This window comes from Martes martes (genome assembly GCF_963455335.1).
Source record: "Martes martes genome assembly, chromosome: 4".
In the NCBI taxonomy this organism is placed as follows: Eukaryota; Metazoa; Chordata; class Mammalia; order Carnivora; family Mustelidae; genus Martes; species Martes martes.
In genome coordinates, this window is record NC_137891.1 from 19884360 (window position 1) to 19908665 (window position 24306).

A 24306-nucleotide genomic window follows, 5' to 3' on the forward strand; every position below is an offset into this window, starting at 1 on the left:
TCAAGGGTGGTCTCTTTGCGGTGACTCTCAGCTGGGTTCTAAAAGAAAAAACTGTCCTTAGAAGATTCATGAGAAGTATGTTCCAGGCATTGGGCACGCGCGCACGCATGTGTGTGTGTGTTTATGTGTGTTATGTTCACTGTTGTTTTCATTCTAAGGAACAGGCACATATTCAAATCATATTAGGAGAAAAAGGAGTTCATTGTATGGAAGAGACTTGAATGTGTTTATAGGTTATGGTGTTTTATTTATCCTTTTATGCCCAGAATCAAAGGTGCTGACTGCATGTTATGGTTGTTTTGTAAATATTTACCGAATAAATGAACTAATGAAATCAGTAGAGAAAAAACTGAAAGATAGGGTGATGGTTGATCAAAGAATGTTCCAGAGGAAATGAGAAGAGGGGGATTCCAAAGCACACAGCAGGAGGGGTGCCTTTGAGGTGGGAGTGAAGGAGCCTGGGCAGGAAACACGATTCCTCGTGCAGAGACAGGAAGTGGCGTTCCCTCCTGAAATCTGCAGTGTTCTGCTGGGGGAGAGGAGAGTGTTTGCTCAAAGGGAGCCAGGTGGACGCGAGCTCAGAGTTCTGAGGAGGTGGGAAGAGTGACTTTGTGTAACTGGGCAGGTGGGATGGTCAGGGACATTTGGAAAGATCACAAGCGTGGGTGTGTGCGCCCAGCCGAGGCTGCGGACCACATGTAGATGGTGGTAGCAGTGGACGTGACCGTATGACGACGTGCCGTGTTAGCAGATAACTGCGTCTTGGGGGTTGCTGACGGATGGGTGTGACAGTGGTGTAGGACAAGGAAATGAACAAACTCCGAGTTTGGAGTAGAGAAAGATTGAAACTGTTATTAAGGAAGTCGTGTAGAAGACCTGAGAGATAACAAGAGGAGGGAACAAAGGGCAAACCTTCATGAGTCAAAGGCCGAAAGTGTGGTGGAGAGAAGGGAATGAGAGAACTGGAAGGGACCGAGATACTTGCTTTGTCCTCGTTTCTCCACGGGAGGCGCTGCACACATCCAAGTACTCTAAAATACAACAAGAGCTACTTTTATTGAGTGTGTGTATCAGAAGAAAAGGGAAGAGTTTTCCCTACCCAATTTTATTTCATTCTCATAGCAGATACCATAACCCCCATTTTATTGATAGGAAAACTGAGGCATGGTGAGGTTGAATAGCTTGTTCCTGTTCTTATAGCTAGGAAGAGGAAACCACGTGTATCTGATGAAGCTAATGCCCCTAACTTCCAAGCTGGGTCGATAGAGATTTTTTTCTTATTGTAGAACACCTCTATGGCTCCTGCATCCTTTTCACGCGAGCTGATCACCCAAGCTGGCTGTTATTTATCCATTCGGCATGGCAGGATGATGTCCAGATTTCCTGGAGTGATACAGGTGCCTGGCTAGAGTCCAAACCCACACCCTCCTCTCGAGGCTCGGCCTCCCACACCCAGTGCGTGTGCCTGCAGGAATTATTTTCAGTCTCCCACGGCACCGGGACAGCTTTCGTAGGTGTTGGTGTCTGGCTCAAGTGATGTCCCTCCCCTTCTTCTCCTCCTGGCTGACTTCTTAGAGTCCTTCCAAAATGAGTGTGAGTATCACCCGCTTTCCCTTTCCCCAAGCTGAAAAAAAAATGAGAGCGATACCACCTGTCTGCAGGCCATCGCTATAGACCATCACAGCATCACAGCTCTTCTCTGCACAGTAAAATTGTGGGATGCTGACTCCTTGTTCCGGGCTCTGCTCATAATCCCACACCCCCATCGCCTTTCATCATCTAGAAGGACCCGGAAAAGAGAGGGGGAACAGGCTCTGATCATCACCAGTGATGGCCTCTGGTAGTAGCCTCAGGAACCCCTGGTTTGTACCCAGACCTCAAAGTGGCCAGGCTGGTCCCTTAGCCTCCTTTTAGCAGCTGCTAAAGGGGGGCAGGCGGAAGCAGACAATTAAAAAAAAATGTACTCAATAAATTTGAGACATCTGTGAGTATTATGATATGGATATGATATCACAGCTATTATACTAAAGCAATTTCAACCCTTTCGTAATTCAAAAATGAAAATAGTTGAGGGCACGACTACTTTATAGTACAGGCTACAATTACGTGTTCCAGTGTGTGTGTTTGTGCCGTAACTGACTTTCGGCTCTGGGCCACCCGCAGGGAGGTGAGTGCTTTGTGGAAGTGGCCGCGCTGCCAATTCAGAGGACGGAGATTTCGCTTTCTGGTTGGGTTATTGGGGTAAAGACCTTATTTCTCTGGAGCTCCTGTTTCTCTCTGTGTGTAAAATGGCAGGAATGGGAGAGCCTCCCCGGCATTGTGGCATTGTTTGAGGCCAAATGACAGCACGATTGTGAAAAGCGCTTTGTAAACCGTAGCATGCTCTAAAGGAGAGTGGGGGAAATGGTGGAATTATTCCGGAGACCGTTAGAGGCGCTTTTCCAGCAAACCGCCCCCCAGGTTTCACCTGGAAAGGGTAATTCAGGGGAACTCAGCAGCAGCACGGCAGGAAACTCGTGCAGCAAAATCCTTTTGGAAGCAGGGGAAGAATCCCACCGAACGAATCAAATCAAATCTCGTGGAGACTCTCCTTGAAAGATTACGGGATGAAAAATTAACTTGGCACTGTTGGGGGCGGGAATGTGGACGGCTGCCCTGGATGCCCCCGTCTTCAGCCTCCGGACACTTTTCCTTCCCCAAAGCCATTTTAGTCAAAGGTCATGTGTGAGTCTTGTCAAAGGCCAGCTTCCAATGGAATCATTGTCCCCCGGGACAGCGGCCCCCTGACTACATCTGCATTGGAGAAATCCCAAAAGCAAACGGCCCAGTGCAAACAAGAGCAGCCCGGGGCAGCCGTCCCGGGGCAGAGCTCACAGGTCCGCCGGCCCCGCAGCAGAGGCCGCGTCCGCAGCGCGGGGGCCGGGACCAGGCGCCCAGACGCCCGAAGCATGACCCGCCGCGCCGATCGGGTACGGTAGGCGCCCCACTTTCTCTCCCCGTCCTCCATTGCTGGGGCTCCCGAGTCCAAGCTGCTGTTCCGTCCGCCCGGGAAACCTTGCAAAGGGCCTCCAGATTTGCCGGAAAACGGTCCCTGTTGGGCTGCGTTCCCGTGCACTCAGCTGGAGCAATTTCCAGGCGCGCAAGATGCAGAGCTTTAACTCGTGTCCAGTTTTCGTGGCCAGGGAATGTTTGGGTTTGTAAACACTGTGTATCTCGTTTCTGGAAAACGAGCCGGTGGAACTTGCGGAGAGGGGTCGTGGACGAGTCTCCGTTCACCCAAGTGCTCGAACCCGTGTCGGATGGGAGCTCCCCGGGCCGCGGCCCGGCTCAGGGTGCTGTGAGCCGTGTGCTCCCGGGGCCGCGGGAGGCTCCGCGTTTTGTTTATTACCTGTTGCACAAGGGCTTTGCAGGAAGGATGGGGATTTTTAAAGCCATCTGTTTCGGTAATGTTCTCTGGGATCCCACACTTGTGTCCAGAGGGAAGGGAATCATCTCGCAGCTGGAGGGAGCCCCTTCCGCACGGCCGGGTCCCCTCCCCGGCTCCACGAAGGAAAGATTTGATTGGCGTGCACGTAGCCGGGCAAGCCAGCCTCTGGGCCCTTTGAACTTAACTATTTGAACAAGTCTTTCAAATGGATCCGGCTAATTTGGGATAGGAGTTGAGGGAGCCTGGGGTCTCCACGGAGCAGGCGTGCTTTTGATCCGGACTTGGCCATCTCCCAGGGCAGACAGAGCAGGTGGGCACAGCCGGTGTGCGGGCGCGAGCGCTGGGTCAAAGGGTTGCCGTGGCTGCCCTGCCCCGCTCTGGTTTCATTTTAACAGGTTAAGCCCAGAGCCATTTCTCCCTGATAAAGGGAATGAAAACAAAAGCCTTTCTCGAGCTCAGCAGGGCGGAGAGGGAAGCAGCGGCGGTGTTTGTTGGTGTGTTTATGGCTCACCCAGTGCCACACAGGGGAGGAGGTTCTCCACTCTTCAGTCCCTTAGATGTTACTGGAGCTTCTGCTCCTCGCCATCTCCATTTTGTCCTCCACCTTCCACACCAAACTTCTTGAGAGTGGGTGACACCGGCTGTCTCCACTTCCGCACCGCCCAGTGACGGCTTCGCACCCTGTCCGCTGGCCGGCCTCTACCATGGCTTAGGAGACAAAGCTTAGGCAGGGCCACCCAAGACCTCTGTGAGCCCTAGAGCGAGTTCAGCTTTCTCGGGGCTTCTCTGCATGGTTTTGAACCGTTGGTCGTCCCCTCCCCCAACCCCTCTCTATCTCATGACTCTGTCCTGGATCCCCTCTAACTTTCCAGTGAGGACTGAAGACCTCGAAAGGTCTTCCCTTCAGCAGTGCTGGTGCACCCCTAGAATTCTTCATTCTCTTCCCCTTTTGTCCCTTGGGAAATCTCATTGGTTCCCAAGGCTGCAACCATTAGGTACAAACCTATGGCTTAGTCTGATCTTTCTCCTAAGTAGCAATCTTTTATATGGAACATCTTCACTTTTACCGGGGTTGGGGGGTGGGGCTCGATGTGTGGGGTTTCAGATCAAGGTGTTCTAAACTGAGTTTGTCTTCTCCCTCCTCCTTCTGGGCCTGCTCCTCCTCTTCCGTTTGCCACTACTCAAATGGCCTGCCCAGGGTCCACGCGGGGCATCCCAGTCTCATCCTGAGTGACCGCCTCTGTTTCATTCAACCCGATCAGTCTCCGAGTCCCTACTGTACCAAGTCTCTCTTCTGCCCACGTCATACAATTCACATCCGTCCCTGTGTCTCCATCTTACCGGGCCTTGTCTTAGTTGAAGTCAGTACCTCCCCGATTCCATTTGGGTCACAATTTCCCACTCGGGAGCCAGTCCTACCTATCCTATCTTACCCACCACACTACGTCCAATGATCTTGCTAAAATGTAAATATCATCATACTTTTTTTACAAAGCCTTTAGTAGGTTCCTCTTTTTTTCCTGTTGAGTCCGTGTGCACAGGTTTTTCCAGGCCTTGCCTTTTGCCCCGCCCCACAATCTCATCTCTTATCCTTTACTTCCTCTCCACATTTTATGCACGTTGCTTGCAAATTGAGACATATTAAACTATTTAGGAAACATGACTTTCCTTCTTGCCCTTCTCTTGGGTCTGTGTCTATATTTTTCCTTGAAGAATCAGCTGAGAGTAACTTTCTCTTGGAAACTACCCAGACCGTCTGCTCCCCATCCTCCAGAATGGGTGAGGCGGCCCTCCCATTTTCTTCCAGATCTTATTCTAGTCCTTCTGTCCGTGCATTGACCAGTCCTCTTGCACATATCTCTTTATTTGTCTGTTTCCTACTGGCCTGGGAACTCTTCAAGGGCAGGGATCAGCACTCTTTGCCTTAGCATCCTTAGAGCCTATAACCTGGATAGGACTGGGATGCTGAGTGAATTTGTTTGACTTCTGGGGCAGTTCTTTTCATGACTATTATGTTCGGGCATTGAATAGGATGAGAGAGATGCAATCTACAAATACAGTATGGTAGAGGATGATGAGCGAAGGTCAACCATGATTACCAGGAAAAGGCATGGTCTTCACCTTTTTAACAAAGGAAGGATTTAGACTTTCTGTGTATTTGAGATAATACCCCAAGTCTCCCAGCTCACTCTCCAATCCACATCTCAACTTCTGAGTTTCTCTGATTACGCCCTGCATCTATCCTAACCTTGTTCAAGACCGGGAGGAGCTGCAGGAAAACCCTTTTGCAGGTTTGCTTTGGCTTTGTGAAGGCGAAGGAATCCTTTTCAGCTGGAACCTGGCATGGGAAGAGTGTCCCGAAGGCAAAGATGGGTCCAAGGGCTTCTAGGAGAGCCTTCTGTTAAGCTGCTTCCAAAGACGCAAGCTGGTATCTTCTGATACCAGGTCTGCAAGGCCTTGGGAGGGACCAGCAGATGAGTTAAGTGTGGCTCGAGTGTGGTAGAAGTTTGGGGAGACTAGAAAGCAGAAAATGCTGCTTTGGTTTTCCAAAGAGAGAAATATGTACGGCTGAACCTCTAGACAGAGGTGAGTGATGAACAGGTTCTATAAAGAATTATTGAAACTGGGGCGCCTGGGTGGCTCAGTGGGTTAAGCCTCTGCCTTCGGCTCAGGTCATGATCCCAGGGTCCTGGGATCGAGTCCCGCATCGGGCTCTCTGCTCGGCAGGGAGCCTGCTTCCTCCCTCTCTCTCTGCCTGCCTCTCTGCCTACTTGTGATCTCTGTCTATCAAATAAATAAAATAAAATCTTAAAAAAAAAAAAGAATTATTGAAACTGCAAGTTGTTTTTGTTAGAGCTGTGGTACTTTCGAGATCTGGATGGACCCGACTCTTCTTAGCAAAAATGACAAGACGCAGCACAGGCCACTTTCTGTAAACTATAAGAAAGTTCGTGCAAGTCCACACTCTTGGATTCCTTTGAGTTGACATGAACCTCAGGTTAAGAATCTCTAGTCAAAGGTTAAAAAAAAAAAAAAGGTATCTCTACTCAAAGGGTTAATTCATTGGACAGATATTTGGGAGGGCAGGTGGTGATTATTTTCTCTTTTTAGAGGATCCCAGTGTAATGTGTGGTATTGAACCTGAGTCACAGGACCTGGGCTCACATTCCTGCGCCGGCACTCACTAGTTGTGTGACTTTCTCTCTGGATCATGGTTGTATTTTGTATTAAGGAGGGATAATAGGTTTTGGAAATTTTTACTAAAATAAAGCACCTGGAATATGGTTATACCTAATGGTCACCAGTCAGTTCAAAGCCCAGATCTTACCTCTTCTTCTGGATTAGAAGGAGGCGTGTGGGCTAAATGATGATCTGGTTGAGTGTGTTTGTTAAAGTCTACTGGATTAATAGGTGGGTGTCTTTGCTGGTATGCTCTGGGCTCTGTCCTCATCCCTCTTTCATTCAATATCACTGACATCCATAAAGGCATAATACATTGATCACATTTGCTTAGAAAAAGGCATAAGGATTAGGAGTCCAAATACTAATAATCAGTTATAGTCTATTTCAGCTATTTACATTGTGGGGATGTATGCAGAAATAGATATAAAATGTATTGTGCATGAGTCCTAAAAGTCAATTGCAAAGGATTGGGTGTATCCGTGTGAGAGGAAAAGGGGTGTGGGGGGGTGAGAAGTAGAGAGAGGAAGAGGATGAGGGAGAATGAGAGGGGAAGAGAGGAGGGGCAGAGAGGCAGGGGGCAGGAAGTGACAGAGAGGGAAAGTTTAAGATAAAAGTCATGGCTTCGTGCAATTAAGGTTTAGGAATTTGACAACAGAATCAATAGTGAGATGTAGCCTCTAAAATAATGTTAGGTTTTATTTAAAAAGGTATAGAATATAGAACACGGAGGGTGACAGTCATTCTCCTTTGTATTGTGCAGACCATATCAGAACTATTGTTTCTAGTTCCGGTTGATACATATTAATCCATTAGCATTTTTAAGGCATTTATTATGCACCAATCATTGTGCCAGATGCTGATGATAATGGTGCTAAAAAATACAGACTTGCTTTCATGGACTTCAGAATATAGCAAAGGTACTAGAAGAAAAAGCAGCTGATTCAAATCCAGTGTGATACTTGCTTTAATAGGGGAAACTTAGGTCCCTGTGGAACCACCTAACAAGGGATATTTAGTTCAGACCTTGTGGGACTAGGGTAGACTTTTTAGAGGAAGTGATGTTTAGGGTGAGTCAGGGTTCTCAAGGTGCAAGTGATGGAGGGAAGAAATTTCCAAACATAGGAGACAGTGCCTTCCGTGGGCTGAACTGAGACAGGGGGGACAGAGAGATGAGCGGGTGAGAGAGAAGAGATTGAGGGCTGGGAGGGGCTGGGCCTTCATGTAGCGCAGCTGCAGTTGATCCCTGGGAGGGATTCATTAAAGGAATGATTAACACTGTGAGTAAGGCACAGTCTCGATCAGTTTTAAGTTTCGGAAGGATCATTCAGGCTGCAGAATGGACAATGGGCCGGAGGGATGGTTGAGGAGGGGAGGTGTTGTGGTAACATAAACATTTAAGAGAGGATCATGGCCCCAACCCCCATGGTAGAGAGAAGAGGACAAGAGTGGAACGATTCAGAAGCTCACAAGGAGATATTAAGCAGAGTGCCCACCTGCGGGAATGCTGTAAGACGGTGGCCCAGGACCTCTGCCTGCCAAGGGGAAGACTTAGAGGCATCTGATGTCTCTCCTTCCATCTTTCACTCTCATGTGGAAGGGCGATTAACTTTGTGCTTGTCTCTCTGAGATGGCAGAGCTGGGCCAAACGGGTGCGAGATACAGGGAGATAAATTTCAGCTCCATACAAGGAGGAATTTTCTAACAGATCTCTTCCAAGGCAATGAGCATTTTGTCACAGAGGTATTTGAACAGAAACAAACACTTGGTAACTATTCTTGGAAGAGCTGGAGAGGCAGGAAGAGAGGAGGCCGGGCTGGTTGGGCACTGACATTTCTTTCCAACTATGAGATGCCAGGGTTCTGTGTGTGAAGTTCCACTACCTCCACCTGGCATTTAGGGCCGGTGTGATCCGGGCCTTTGTGTGGTACCCATAGGTCCTGGTTTCCCTGAGCAGTCCTAGTGCAGGCCTGCTGTCTTCTGGTAGCTCTTGAGAATTCCCACATTCACTGTCCAAGGGTCTTAGTTGGAACAATAAATTTTCTGACCATTCATCCCCCTGATTTAATATTCCTGCCTGGTCCCCTGGCATCCTGTTAGAAACCCTAGAAACGAAGCATACTGAACTATTTGTTACTCTGTGAGGAGACTCGGCGTTTTGCTGCGTGTTTGTTTACTTTTGCCCTTTCCTATGTCAGGAACACCCCTCCTCTGCCCAGCCTCTTTACCTCATTGGGAAGATAATTTTTTCATCAAGGCTTGACCTAAATCAAATGCTGAGTCTTTTCATCATGGCTTCCTCTAGCATCCTAGGCTGAATTATAGTGTTGAGTACCTAATTATTTTTATATGTACCTGGGCTCCTTCTGTTATCCCCTAGAAGTCCAGTACTGACATCTATGAAACATTCAGTAACCCTGTGGTATGAACGGTGCTAGGTCTAAGGCAAGAACCTTTCAGAAGGAAATTTCCACTTGTTAAAAAAGTCCTATTTTCATTTTTAGAAGGGATGCATGCATTTTGTAGGAAAAAGCTAAATAAGGAAATTATTCAGAAGAAACAAAAAATTGTCTACAGTCTCAGTACCTGGAGATAAGCAAATGAACACATGAGTAAACACCCACCTATGCTTTTATGCACATTTAGTCTTAAAATCAGAATCCTGCGAATCCTTCTGTAACCCATTTTTCACTTAATAATATACCAAGAGTATTATCCCATGACACTATATATTTTTCAAAAATGTGATTTTCAATGGGTGCATTGTGTTCCATTCTGCTGTCTCATGATTTGTTTAACAAACTCCTCTTGATGGACATCAGGCTGTTTCTACTTTTTTGATAGCACAAATGATGTTATGATTATTCCCTGAGATAGGTGCCCATGCACCCACATATCTGTTCCATATGGGATGTTTATAATTTCTCTAATGACAAGACAGTTTATGACTAAAATAAGGATACAGAGTTGCTAAGAAAATAATTTAAAAAATTATTTTAATTAAAAAAATTTTTTATAAAGATTTACATACTTATTTTAGAGAGAGAGACAGAGAAAGCATAAGTACAGGGGAATGGGCAGAGGGAGAAGGAGAGAAAGAATCTCCAGCAGACTCCCCACAGTGGCCCACTGACATGGGACTTGATCTCATGAACCGGAGATCATGACCTTGAGATCATGACCTGCACCCAAATCAAGAGTCAAGCACTCAACCAATGGACCACCGGGGCTCCGGTGGTCCATTGGTTTTTTTTTTTAAAGTTTTTACTTTAAAAAACTTCATTCCTATTCCATGCTATATAGATATATAATATATAAGATATTTAAATTAATTAATTTATTTTTAAGATTTTATTTATTTATTTATTTGTCAGAGAGAGAGAGAGAGAGAGAAGAGAGAGAGAGCACAGGCAGCAGAATGGCAGGCAGAGGCAGAGAGAGAAGCAGGTTCCCCGCTGAGCAACAAGCCCGATGTGGGACTCGATCCCAGGACCCTGGGATCATGACCTGAGCCAAAGGCAGCGGCTTAACCAACTGAGCCACCCTGGCATCCCAAGATTTTTAAATTTTTATGTGAGTATATATTTACTAATGTTTTAGAAAGATTTAATGAAAGCTTCTGATTTGGAGATGTGGTAACAGTTAGTAAACTTGATGCAGAAGTGATAGATAGCCAATAAATACATTTTTTAAAGAACTGAGTTTGAAATCTAAAAACTTCAACATCTCTGTGAGTATCAGTGTGACAAATTTTTATTTTTATGCTAAATATAAGGAAAAATGATAACAAGTATGTTACAGGATAAAGATAATTCTCTAAAACGAAGGACACTACCTAATATTTTGTTGTCTAGAGAAGGTATATGGCCATTGATTTAGATCCTTATTCTGAAGTAAATAATTGATCATCTTAGACACTCAGCAAACAGGTAGTTCTCCACTGTAAAATGAAATGTGTTCATCTGAGAAGCAGGCCTTGATTAGGAAACACTGTGAATTGGTTTGGTGACTTCTTAACAAAATAAATGAAAGATGTTTTCATGGGTTGAATTGTGCCTTTCCTTTACCTCCCATGTGAAATCCTAACCCTTGAGTACCTCAGAATTTGACCTTATTTGGAGGTGAGAAATGGCTCACATGATTATGGGGGCCAAAAGTCCCAAGATCTGTTGTCTGCAAGCTGGAGAATCAGGAAAACTGTTGGTGTAATTTAGTTTGAGTACAAAGAATGGGAGGCTGTTGGTGTAAGTCCCAGTCTAAGTCCAAAGGTGTGAGAATCAGGAGCATAGATGTATGAGGGCAGAAGAAGAAGATGGATGTCCCTGCTTAAGCAAAAAGGGCAAATTTGCCCTTCCTCCACCTTTTTATTCTATTCAGGACCTCAGTGGATTGGGTGATGCATTGGTGAGGGTGATCTTTATTCAACTGAGGGTGATCTTTATTTGATTCGACCCACATGCTCATCTCTTCCAAAAACATCCTCATAGACATACCTAGAAATGTTTTACCAAGTATTGGGTCATCTCTTAGCCCAATCCAATTGTCACATAAGACTAACCATCACAGGGTCTTCACAGAGGTAATCAAAGTAAAGTGAGATCAACAGGGTGAGTCCTAATCCAACAGGACTGGTGTCCTTACATAAAGGGGAAATTTGACACAGAGATACACATAGAGAGAAGAGGAAGGGAAGAAACACAGGGAGAATATGGCCATCTACAAAGCCAGGAAGAGAGTCCTGGAACAGATCCCTCCCTCACAGCCCTTAGAGGGAACCCACCCTGCCGACACCTTGATTTTGGACTTCCAGCCTCTAGCACTGGGAGTTAGTAAGTTTCCGTTACTCAAGCCATTTGGTATATGATACTTTGTTATGGCTTAATACAGACTTAAATTAGTACAGATTTCATGAGCGCTTAGTTCCCCGGCATGATTTCAGCTGGTAATACTCATTATTATTATTTTGCTCTTCAGTCACTGTTATTTATTTATTTATTACCGAGATTCTGCTGTTATTTGCAGGAATGATAGATGACAATGTATTGCTGTTCTTAGTTAGCAAAGCATTTCCATATTCACAATCTCCTTTGACCCCGACCGAAGCATAAGAGATGATAATTCTTATATCTCTGTTTTAGGAATAGGAATTGGAGGTTCAGAGAGATTCAAGGTTACACAGGTTAGATGTGGTAGAGCTGAAACTCAAACATAGAACTTTTGATACTAAATACTAAATACTTTGTTACTTTCACCTTCATGGGCATGTCAAATACCGCCTTTTGTCTTTAAAGTTTGAAAAGACATGGGTTGTGGCATGCTGAGTCACATTTCTCTCTCTCTCCCTCTTTTTTTTTTCTAAATCCCTTGAGAAAGATTTTATAATCCTACTTGTTGGAAGATATCTGATGCCTAAAGACACCTACTCCTCCCACGTCTTCATTATCAAATATTTATCAGGACTTGAGGCGCCTGTGTTTATGTGTGCAGAATATTTCTTCTCCACTCAGAAGCTTTGTTTACTGACAAACCAGGCTTTCTTAGTGCACAGTTTGATTGCTGACAAATCCAGTTGCAAAATTTGGACATGTTGGATATAATTGGGTTTTTCCATCATTAATACTGCTCAGATATTAATTCAACAGAGTGTCGTGAGGGGTGCCTCACAGTTTCCAGAAGCTGCTTGACTTTAATCAGCAGGAACAAATGCAAGATTATTGCACTTTTTCCTTGGGTGACCTAAGCTTGTTCTTGGCACCCGTGAGCGCAGAGCACTGGTTGTCTCATAGTGTTTCAGTGGCTTCTACCCAGGGGACTTATTAGTTTTGAACCTTGGGGATAATTCCATAAGAATGTCATTCTTTTCCTCCCTGAAGGAACAAAATGTTGCTTGTGTTGGGTTATTCTTGTTATGGGACAAGACCAGTGGCTTCCAAATTGTGGAATCATAGAGGTCTATAGGTAAGTTTTTCAGATTTAGGAAAAAACAAGCAAACCAAAATGGGCCACAATAACAACAGAAAACCCCAAGATTCCCTGGTTAAACTTCAATTTTAAATAATCAATGAATACCTTTTTACTGTGAATGTGTCCTCAATATTGAAAATACTAAAAGATGATGGTCTTCAGCAGCCCTACTTAGAAAGTGATGTTAGGGGTATAGTGTTGGTAATTTTTCAACATTTAAAAAAAGTCTATGAAAGTTATCCATTTACCCAAGTAAGGCTTCAGAAGTTCCTAACAATGTTAAATTTACTTGATTTTGAGGTTGGGATTTTTTTGACCCAAGTTGAAAGCACTGGTCATCTCATGCTGAAACCATAATTATACTATCTTTTTTGATGACTTATTGTATGCTAGGGATCATGCAGAGCACATACATTATCTCGTGTAATCTTCAAAACCAGAGGCTGGCAAATTATAGCCTGTAGGCCAAATCTGGCTGCTGCCTGTTTGGTAAATAAAATTTTCTTGGGACACAGCCAAACCCCTTTGTTTCTGGAGAGTCTGTGTGTGCTTTCACGCTATCAAAGCAAGTTGGGTAGTTATGAGAAGGATCACTGCGTGGCCTGCAAGACTGAAGATATTATGGTCTGGCCCTTTACAGACAAAGGTTGCCCGCACCTGCTCAAAACCACCCTTGAAGGACTTACTGATATTCTCATTTTTAGAATGAGAAAAAATGAAGGCCTCAAGAGGTTCAATAACTCAGCTCTTAGGAGTGCCTTAGACGTGAAGCGATGGGGGCTTCTCACAGCTCTTTGAATTCAAAAAAAGGTCTGCTGAACTCTAAAACTTCTGCTCTTTCTACAGCTGATCCGAAGGCTGATTTTAGATTGCATCTGTCTTAAATGGGCATAACAATGCAGAATATGATTTATGATTTGATAACAATTAAATGCCTCCATCTCTGAGACCAGGAAGACGGGATGGGTAGTGGTTCAAGCACTCAGGCTCTGTTTACACCCCGTCATTTCTCTGTACCTCTGTTTCTGCCCTCGTAATTTACAGATGATAGTAGTACCTATAGGTGTGATTGTTACCCAGATTCAATGAGATGATGTCTAGGAAGAAATTAGCAGAGTGCATGTAGTCCACATGACATCTGTTATTTTTAGTTCCAATGGGTATTATTTCGAACTCGGGGTTAAAAAAGAGTTTGGGAAAGTTGGGAACATCTGCCATGGTTGGTGGACAGAACACCTCAACCAGGAAGCCTGCCGAGCACAGCTACCCTTGAGGGCTGGATAACAGCTAGGAAGGATGTTCTTCCAGCTTCACTGGGACAGACGTCTTTGGCCTGAGCATGTCTTTTAGTTCTTGGCTGGCCATGTTTGCCTTGGGAAGCGTGTTGTGAGATGTTACAGGATGTTCATCCCGAGCTCGCTGGATCCTAAACCCCTTATTACTATTACCCCCGATTATTTATAGTCTTAACATCCACTCCCAGTGGCTCTAAATTGACTTAAAAATGTAGTCAGCCTGCCAGGGAATGACCTTCCTAAATAACACAAGACAAGCAATTTTCCTAAGAAACACCTCAATCTATAATTTGATCCTTAGGCAAAAACAAGGGGAAAAAAAAAACCCAGTTTTTACCAGTATTCTCACCCTCCAAAGCAAATTTTCTGTGTGGAATCACTAGGAATAAGATTTATAGGTAGGATATATTGAGTGTCTTAGAATAGCCTTGATCTGTTGAGGAGATGAGCGGATGAAGTTGTTCCCCAAGAGGGATGGGAGTGGCAGGCTTGAAAAGCCTGGGGAAAATTTTCGATGCTGTGTACAAACACTTGATGGCTAGTCAATTTGAAGTAACTGAAGACACGGCTGAAGCTCCTGGAGGCCTTGTTCCAGTGAAGAGGCGTACGTGTGTGCAGACATCAGCAACATGGGTTTGGAGTTTCCCCACCCTGTCTTGGGTGTGTGGGGACATGGACAAGAAAGTGGACGTATTTTCTTAGGTTGAGCCTTCGCACTCCCCTGGGGTCTAGAGAATTCTTGAGAACTCCAGCCTCGGGGACCAGGCTGGGGAAGGACAGAAGGAGAAGGCCCTGCCGCCATTTTACAGAAAGGGGCAGTGCTGAACGCTGAACCTAGATTCACGCCTGATTCTAAGAACTCTCTACTTTTCCCTAAATTGTAACCAAAAAAAAAGAATCATACTTGCTCTCAGAATGTTTCCATTTGGCTGTGTTGGACTGCCACAAAGCAGCTTGAACCGCACGAAGGAAATCACTCATTCATTCACCCAGTGTGGTCATCGACGAGGCGTGGGCCACGTGGCGTGTGGAAGCGCAAAGCGCAGCTGTGAGCGCCACGACCGCCGGTGCTGAGGAAAGCCTTGTCAGGCTGGAGCTGACGTGATGCAGCCAGTCGGCATGCCCTTCGAATTCTTCACAATGCGCCCTTGACTCCATAGGATCGGCCCTCATTAAAATGCAGGCCATGTGCCTCCCACTTGTGTGTTCCTTTCATTCCTAAACAAACACCAGTCTAATAAAGAGGCAAGCGAGGCAATGCAGGACACAAGTCCGCCTGGGAATGCAGGTGTTTCCAAGACATTAGGCTGAGCCTAGCCAGCTGCTGCTGCACCGTGAGCTCTGAATGTCTCCCGACACTCTGGGGTTCAAGTGCAGCATTGCCCGCCATGCTAATTACACACGGGGACCCGCTGCCAAGCAAGGTTGCATGGGCAGCCATCTCTCTATCTGTCTGGGGAATGTGGCCGGTCCAGAGGCAGGAGCTTCAGCTCGATGCTGGCGAACTTTCAGGAGGTGGTGGAGATGCAGTCCCCATCCTCAAGACACTCTTGGTTCAGGGAGAATTTTGGACAGAATGAACACAACAGAGAGGCAAGGTGAGGTGGAGAGATCAGGGACTTTGAGCCATTCAGACGAGGTGTAAATCCTTTCCCCACCACTTCCTGTGTAGCTGTTCTTGGTTCTTTGCTCGTAAAATAGGATTCGATGATGGAAGGTTATGCGATTATATAAAGTCATTATATAGTACCTTCACGGGTAGTTAATTATTATAATCATTGTTATATCTATTATTGTCATTATAAGAATATGGCAGATTCTTGTTTTAACAAGGATGACTTTTGGATGACTTTTGGCAAATTACTCAAACTCTTCATCTGTAAAATCGGATAATCTGAATGGCTTTATTTGTGCGGTTCCAGGGCTAGCTATGGTCTCGCATCATTCCCACCATCCTGTTTTATCCTTTACTCAGAGCTCTTAACACTAATTGACATATTTGTATATTTTATGTCTTTTCCATCCAACAAAATATAAGCTCCATGAGCAGGCTTTCAGGTTCTTTTCTTAATTGCTGGTGCCTTTTCTGCCTAAAAGAGTATTTGCTGCCTAAATGGATGAAGGAGCGAGAGCATGCTGACCCCTATGTTAAATGTTTGGCCCATGGTTGGCTCCCGGTAGGGGTGACTGCACTCAGGGGCCATTATTATGATTAGAATGTGTTGTGTGCAGTGAGAGGAACCAATACACAGAGTTTGCTCCCAGCTCCATCAGGCGGCGATCTTTGGCCTTAGCACTGGCATCTCATCAACAGTGTTGTCGTTGGGTAAAACAACTGGGTCATTGTCAATAGTTAGGTCACATGAGATTAACTGCAAAAATAAGAGTTAGAGCATTTTGGTCAATTCTCAGGAAGAAGGGGAAGCAGCAGCCAAAAGGGAGAACAGACTGGGAAAACGAGAAAACGGCATCTTTTGCAAAGTGCTCTGTGACCTGAGGCCATTGGCTACAGGGCTGTGAGTGAGCTCAGCCAGCTTCAAACCTTGAAGGCATGCAAAACCAGCTGCCTTGGTCAGGGGACGCAAAAAGAAAGCATCGGTAGAATCGTTCCAACCAACAGTTGGTGCCAAAATGAGAAACTGTTCTTTACAGAGTCTGTTCTGTATCTGAACTTTAAAAAAAAAAAAAAAAGACTTCTTTATTTTAGAGAGAGAGATAGAGAGAGAGAGTGACAGGGAAGGGGCAGAGGGAGAGAGAGAATCTCAAGCAGACTCTCCACTGAACACAGAGCCAGATGCAGAGCTCAATCCCACGACCCTGAGATCATGACCTGAGCTGAAATCAAGAGTCCAATGCTTAACTGACTGAGCCACCCAGGCACCCCTGTATCTGAACTCTTAAAGGTACCAAGAGAAAAACCCCTCAACTGCCCTCTACATGTGAGATTGGATGACTTTTTTTTTTTTAAGTAATAAACTCAATGTATCAAACCATAGTGGACTATGTTTTATATTAACTAGAAGGTTAATGGTTCTTAGAAGCTAGATTCTGGTTAGGCAGACCTGATTTTGAGTGAATTTGAATGAACTTGGGCAAATTCCTTCAACTTCTGTGAGCCTCTGTCAAAAAGAGAAACCAATATGTACTTTGCAAGACTGTTGAGAGAATGAATCTCCGAGCCATGTCTGGCATATTCTAAGTGCTCAGTAGATGGTAGCTGTTATAATTAACAATTAATGTCACAAGGACCTTTTTACTTAATCCCCACAACAACTCTGTGAGGGAGGTGTTGGTATCACTCCCATTTTACATATTTGGAAGCAGAGGTCTAATGAGGTTTCTTAACTCAGGCCACACAGCTAGTGAACATCTGAGTTATGACCTTAACTAAGCCTGACAGCCCAGTATTTTAGAAATTACCAAGTTGTATAATGTCTCTCATTAGAGCCCCTGAAGTTTAGTGGGATGCTGTAAACTTCAGAACGTCTGCATTCTCTTGCATAATGCTCTAGTGGCAAGCTGAGGTCATTGTATTTCAACTTTGCAGTGGCCCTCTGTTTACAGAGTATTATAAGAGACCTGTAAGGCTAGGAGAAGAGGTATAAGGTCAGCTCATTTTATGCCTATCTTTTAGATCTACCCAGAGTAGATTGCTTCATCTCTTACTTAAGTCCATCAAATGGTTCTTCCCTCACTTTATCTAGATTTTTATCCAGATGTCCTCTCTGCAGAGAGACCTTCATTACCATCCAATTGAAAATAGCTGCCCCCGTTCCTCTTTGTTCTCTAGCTCAGCTTTGTTTTCCTTATCACTTATCAACTATCTGGCATTATGGTACATTTCTTCTCCCACTGGAGTGTGGGATCTTGGGGAAGAGGCTTTGTCCTGTTCCTTTTGTGTCCTTAATGCCTGATGCATACTAAGGGCTCAATAAAAGTTTGTTGATTAAATAAGCTAATGAGTGAGTGAATTAATGAGGGGATTGGGTAACATGGACTCCTCATCATCCTACTAAAGCCTTTCTCAAGTACTGAAACAAGACATCCAACATAAACCCAATCCAGATGGGAGTCCAGGCTGTGCCAGGCTCAGCTGAACTTCTCTCTCCTGGATTGGGGAGTAATTGTCTTTGAAAGGAACCCAAGGTATAATGAGGTCATTGAGAGCTGTGGTCAAGCATCAACTTCCACAGAACCTGCAGGTAACAAAAACTCCCAGCTCTCTTTTACAAAAATTATCGGAGGAAGAGCTAAAAGGGTAGGAAGATGGATCGTGTCCCATTCTGCTGCTCAGATATCCTGTGCAGAAAGAAAATCTCTGGAGTATAATTGGCAGAATATGTAAGTTGCATCTATAATGCCACCAACAAAAAATCTGCAAGATGAGAGGGCTCCCTGGGAGTGGAGTGGAACAGAGATGGAGTGAGCCAATTCTCAGTGTCCCCTTCACATACCCGTTGCATACCTCTATCACAGAACTCACCAAAGTGTGCTTAACAAACTGTTGACTTCCACATCTCCCAGTCAAAACATGCCTTTTATGTCAATATCCCCATAGCCCTGGCATAGCGTACACTCGTGATAACCGTTAGCTTATGTTGTAGTGAGTGCTTGTGAAATCTGCCTTGAATCAATATTATATGAATTTGTAAAACTCTGGATTCCCAAAGTTGAGGGCAATTGTCTGACAATGACCGGTCTGCTCTCTGATCTCCTGGGAACCTTGAAATGACATGGTTATGACGTCCACAGTTTTGGTCAGTCACTTCCTCACTTCCAACCAATTCTTTTTTTTGGGGTGAGAACTAGGTCAGCCCAGAATAGAAGTTAATCTGTGGCTTCTGATTATGTTCTGAATCTGGAGACATTATCAAGTATTAAGACTTATCAAACATTTATCAGATTCTCTACTTTGAATAGACTCATGTTTCTCCCAGCAAATAGTTAACGTTCCCATTCCTTCTAGATTTTGCCAGTTTTATAATCATTAGGAAATCATGGAGAACAGAGGAGTTCCCCATTTAACAGGTACTTGAACTCGGGCAAGTCTCCTGATATACTTGAGCTTGTTTTCTCATATACTGACAATACCAATACCATGAAAGTTTTAAAGAAGTTTAAAGAAGGCAATACATGTGTATATAAATGTCTCTAGTATGTTGTCTGGCAAAGAGCAGACCTAGGAAATGACTAGCTATCACTTAAGGAGCATCTGGTCCATGCCAGGTGTGGTATCATGCATACATACTTGCTTTCCCCTTTCCCTCCACCCTGTCTGAGCTGCCGTGATCTCTCCCAGTCAAGGGTATGTTAGTTCTGTGATCTTGCCTATGAGTAGACTTCCGGTTTTCCTGATCACAAAGTAGGAAGAGTGAGCGGGCCTTTGTTCTTCTTATAGGGCTTTTTTTTTTTTTTTAAATTTTTAAAGTTAAAAATTTAATTAATTTTTAAATTAAAAAATGCAAGGCATTTTAAAAAATTGAAGTGTAATTGACATATAACATTATATAGTTTCAGGTGTCCAACAGAATGATTCTCTATTGGTATGCATTGCAAAATGATCACCCCAATAAGTTTAGTTAATATCTGTCAGCAAACATAGCTAGAGAATTCTTTTCCTTGAGACGAGAAGTTTTAAGGTCTACGTTTGTAGTGACTTTCAGATATGCAATACGGTATTATTATTGTCACTACGCTGTGTATTACATCCCTATGACTTATGCGTTTTGTATCTAGAAGTTTGTGCTTTTTGACCCCCTTCACCCATTTTGCCTACTCCTCTTCCCCCGCCTCTGGGTCTATGAGCTTTTTTTAGATTCCAGCCATTAAGTAAGTTCATTCCGTGTTTGTCTTTTCTGTCTGACTTATTTCACTGAACATAACGTCCTCAAGGGCCGTCCATGTTGTTCCAAGACATTGTTCTTGAATTCCCACAACTGTCCCACAAACTCTGATTACAGTGTGTTGCCATTAAGATCCAAGCCCCTTGAGATCTGTAGGTGAGAACTGGGTTTTCACTTTATTTTAAAGTAAAAAGGAAACAGGGAACTTGATTAAAGTATTATGACCGAGACTGAAGTAGTCTGAAAGAGATCCTCCTATTTTTAGGAATGTGAAGGGTTTCATCACACACAGGGGCTGGTTTAAATAGGTCCACACCACGACTCAAATGCTTGTCCCTGTTAATTGAAAGGTTTGGAGGGTAACTGAGGTGACTCTGTACACAGCTTGGAAGGCACTGACCTGAGAGCTGAAGGTCAGGGTTAATGTTCCTTTCCTGTGGGTCCAGATGCTTTGGAATTTGCTTCACTGCAGGGATAATCTCACTAGCTCTCTCTGTCTCTCTCTTTTTTTTAAGCAGCATTTTTTGAGATATAATTCATAAACCATCCAAACCAATCCTTTTGAACTGTACATTTCAGTGGTTTTTATTACTTTCATGGAGATATGCAAGCATCACCACTGTGTAATTTTAGAATATTTTCATCACCCCCAAACAAAACTTCGTACCCAAAGCAGTCACTCCCACATCACCGGACAACCACTAATCTACTTTCTTTCTTTATGGGCTTGTCTATTCTAGATGTTTTATATAAATGAAACAATACAATATGTGGCCTTTGTGTTTAGTTTTTTTTTTTTTTTTGCCTGATTTTCTTCAAAGTTCATTCATATTATAATGTGTTTTGGGACTTCATTCCCTTCTATTGCTGAATAATATTTAATTGTATTGATATACTTAGTTTAGTTATCCATTCATGAGTTGATAATTCTGCTATGAACATTTGTCTACAAGGTTTTATATGAGCATATGTTTTCATTCCTCTAGGGTATACCTAGGAGTGGATTTGCTGGGTCATATGGGCACTCCATGTTTAACATTTTGAGGAACTACCAAACTGTTTTCCAAAGTGGCTGCACTATTCTACAATCCTATCAATAATATATGAGGGTTTCGATTATTGTCACATCCTTTCCAACACTTGTTATTGTATGTTTTTAATTTTAGCCATCCTAGTGGGTGTGAAGTGGTATTTTACTCTTGTTTTAACTTGCATTTCCCTAATGACTAATGTTGTTGAGCATCTTTTCTTGTAGTTATTGTCCATTTATATGTCTTCTTTCTAGAAATGTCTATTCCAGTCCATTAAAAAATGTGGGTTATGTGTTTTTTTTGTTTGTTTATTTGTTTTTTAACTGCTGAGTTGCAAGAGTTCTTTGTGTATTCCGGGTATTAGCCCCTTAGTAGATGTATGATTGGCAAATATTTTCTCCCATGCTGGGGACCACCTTTTCCATGTTCTTGCTATCTTGACAATAATGTCATCCAATCCATGAACATGGATGTCTTCCCATTTATTTAGGTCTTCCACAATGTATTACAGTGACATTCTCTACTTTTCAGTATACAAATGTAATACTTCTTCTGTTAAATTGATTCATAGTAGTTTATACCTTCTGGTACTGTTATGAGTGCAATTGTCTTCTTAACTTCGTTTTAGATTGTCTATTGCTTGTGTACAGAAACACAAGTGATTTTTAAAAGTATTTAGCTTGTATCATGCAACTTTCCAGAATTTAGCTATCTGGAGAGTTTTTAAAACAGATTCATTAAGATTTCTACATACAAGTTCATGTTGTCTTGTGAATAGAGAGAGCTATATTTGTTCCTTTCCAAGTGGAATGCCTTTTGTTTGTTTTCTTGCCTAATTGCTCTGGCTAGAAGTGCAGTGTTGACTAGAAGTGGTGAGAAAAGACATCCTTGTCTTGTTCTGGATCTTAGAGGGAAAGCATTCAGTCTTTCAGCATTAAGTATGATGTTAGCTGTAAGTTTTCATAGAAATCTTTTCTCAGGTGGAGGAAATTCCCTTCTGTTCCTAGTTTGTTGGGTGTTACTAGCTCTTGTTTGCTTGCAGGGGGAATCACAGAAAAAGCAGTTTTGCTTCCTCTCCAAGAGGGTACCATTGTGCTGCTAAGCATGTGATGATACCATTCCAGTAGCAAGCATAAACTTCCTTTGAGGTTTGTGTTCAAACAAATTTCTGGAGTTGAAGCTCAAATTCTTGGGGCTTTCCAGTCGGAGTGGAGGCTCTTTGTTATTGTAATTCAAACTCATGCCTTCAAGGCTGTCGCCAGGGTCACCCCACCCTCTGCCAAATAAAAGCCGCTCATTTTCTCTTGAGGTCAGAGAGAATGTGACAAGCCTGGTTTGTAACATTGCCAACTTTAAGCTACATATCATCTCTCGAAAAGTAAAGGAATTTTCCTAGAACCTATGTCACAACTAAGCACCTATTATGTGCTCAGATCTTTGCTGAATGCTGAGAATATGATAACAGATGTACTCGTTAGCCTCCTGTATGTAATAATAGCTAATATTTGTACATTTTCTATGTTTCAAGCAATGTTTCAAACATACTTGCTTAACATACATTCTTATCAGTTTGTCTTCACATCAGCTCAGCGTTGTAAGAACTCACATTATTTTTGTTAATAACCCATAGCCTTGGGAAAGTCTATGAGTTGACTGAGATTTGGGTGAGCACCATGGAAAGAGGAGGACTTCAGAGCTGAAAAACAGCATGAGGAGTTGTGTGGAAATTAGCTTGAACTTGGAGAAGGGGAGGTGGCTGGTGGGACAGGATCCTGGCGCCCCCCACTGAAAGCAGAGCAGCTCCCAATTTAGATGTTGCTATTCATTTTGAGATTTTATTTGAAAATAAGGTTTTAATGCTTAAAAATGTTACAAACCACCACATTCACCCAAGAGTTCTGCTTTATAGATGCAGAAACATGGGCTTGGAGCAACCCAGGTAGTACTTAGTAAGAGAGCAAGGGTTGAAGTTCAGTTGAGGTTCCAATTCAAAGTTATTGACACCAAGTACTTCCTTCAACAAACGTTTATTGTCTGCCTGTTATATCCCAGGAAAGATGCAAAGCTCTGTGGAGTGGAAGGATGACTGGTCCCTGAATTCAAAGAGATCACAAGGGACGGAGAGGCCTCAAAGGGATTTATCAGCAATAAGGGAGCAGAGCTGAAGAGTTCCTTGGTCTGTATAGGAGAGGCAAAATCAGGGAGGGTTTTGCAGAGGAGTGACCGCTGACCTGAATTTTCATGAATATGTTGGAATTTGCCAGGGAGATTTGGTGGAGAAGGGCATTCTAGGCCAAAGAAACAATCTATATTAAAGAATGGACATGTGAGAGGGCATACCTTTATCGAGGAACAGCAAATATTTCTCTAGTTAAAAAAACTTACCATTTACTAAACATTCTTCTGTGCCGGGCGTTGAGCTAGGCAATTTACCCAGATTATTCCAGGTAATTCTCTTAGGAATCCTATGAGCTGGATACAGATGAGAAAACAGAGTCTTAGGGTGGAGAAGCAGTTCGCCAAAGGTAATGTAAGGTCTCACAGTTAAACAGTAGTAGAGCTGGGATCTGAGTCCAGGGAACTTAATTTTGGGTTTAGAATCCTATTTGCCTTGCCAAGGAGTTTGGATTTTATGCTTTAGGTCGGTGGTTCTCAAACTTGCAGCAGAATCACACGGGGAGCCTGTTAACACAGAGTGGGGGCTCTACCCACCGCAACCCCGTGAGTTTCTGATTAGGTAGACGTGAGGTAGGACCTAAGGATTTGCATTTGTAACACGTTTCCAGGTGACCCCGACTCTGCTGGCCCAGGGAGCGCACTTGGAGAACTGCTGCAGATTTTGAGATTGGGAGGAAAATCAGCAGCTCTGCATTTTATGCCGGCCTCTCTGGGCACTAAATGGGAATGAATTAAGAGAGGCTTAATTAATGACCAGGACTCGGGTCACCTAGGTGGTGCAGTGGGTTAAGCAGCAGACTCTAGGCTTCAGCTCACGTGGTGATCTCAGGGTCAAAACCTCCCTGCGGCTTTGCACTCAGCATGGAGTCCGCTTGAGATTCTCTCCCTCTCCCTCTGCTCCTCCTGCTCATGCTCTTTTTTTCAAATAAATAAATAAATCTTATGTATAAAACAAGAGAGGTCTCAAAGAAAGGGTGTTTGGAGGGGACAGAAGATGCAAACAGGTAGAACCATTTGCAGGAGACAAACTGCCCATGCATGTCCCGAAAAATGAAGATGAGGGGAGCATCTAAAAAATTCATATGGGAAGACCATTTAGATATTAGTAATGCTCAGCCAGCTCTGAGAAAGGATGGCAATAGCTGGAATCAATATCTAGAACCCATAGACTTGGTGTCTGATAAGGAACAAGAGACAGAGGGATTGTAGGAGATTTTCATGAGAAGGAGTGAACTTGGGAGGTGAGCCCGTTGTCTGGGCAGCTGCATTCTGCATGTGTAGAGTTGAGGCCCTCATGTGGTGTAACAGAGGGAAGTCATGCTAGAGTGGGAGAGGGAATGAAGCTGGCTTAGGTGACCTGGTTCCTAGATCTGTCTTGGAGATGTTAC

The 24306-nt window shown here is 43.8% G+C and overlaps 1 protein-coding gene across 1 annotated transcript in view; it reads left to right on the top strand.

Annotated features, from left to right (window-relative positions):
• Positions 1-2720: 2720 nt before the first annotated feature.
• Positions 2721-24306, top strand: part of ENPP2 (ectonucleotide pyrophosphatase/phosphodiesterase 2) — a gene marked incomplete at its 5' end in the record, with an annotated part of 105667 nt that continues 84081 nt past the window's right edge. Inside the window, 3 exon segments of the mRNA XM_080800000.1 lie at positions 2721-2775; positions 2778-2848; positions 2850-2969. Of these exon segments, the coding sequence (XP_080656126.1) occupies positions 2721-2775; positions 2778-2848; positions 2850-2969 (246 nt within the window).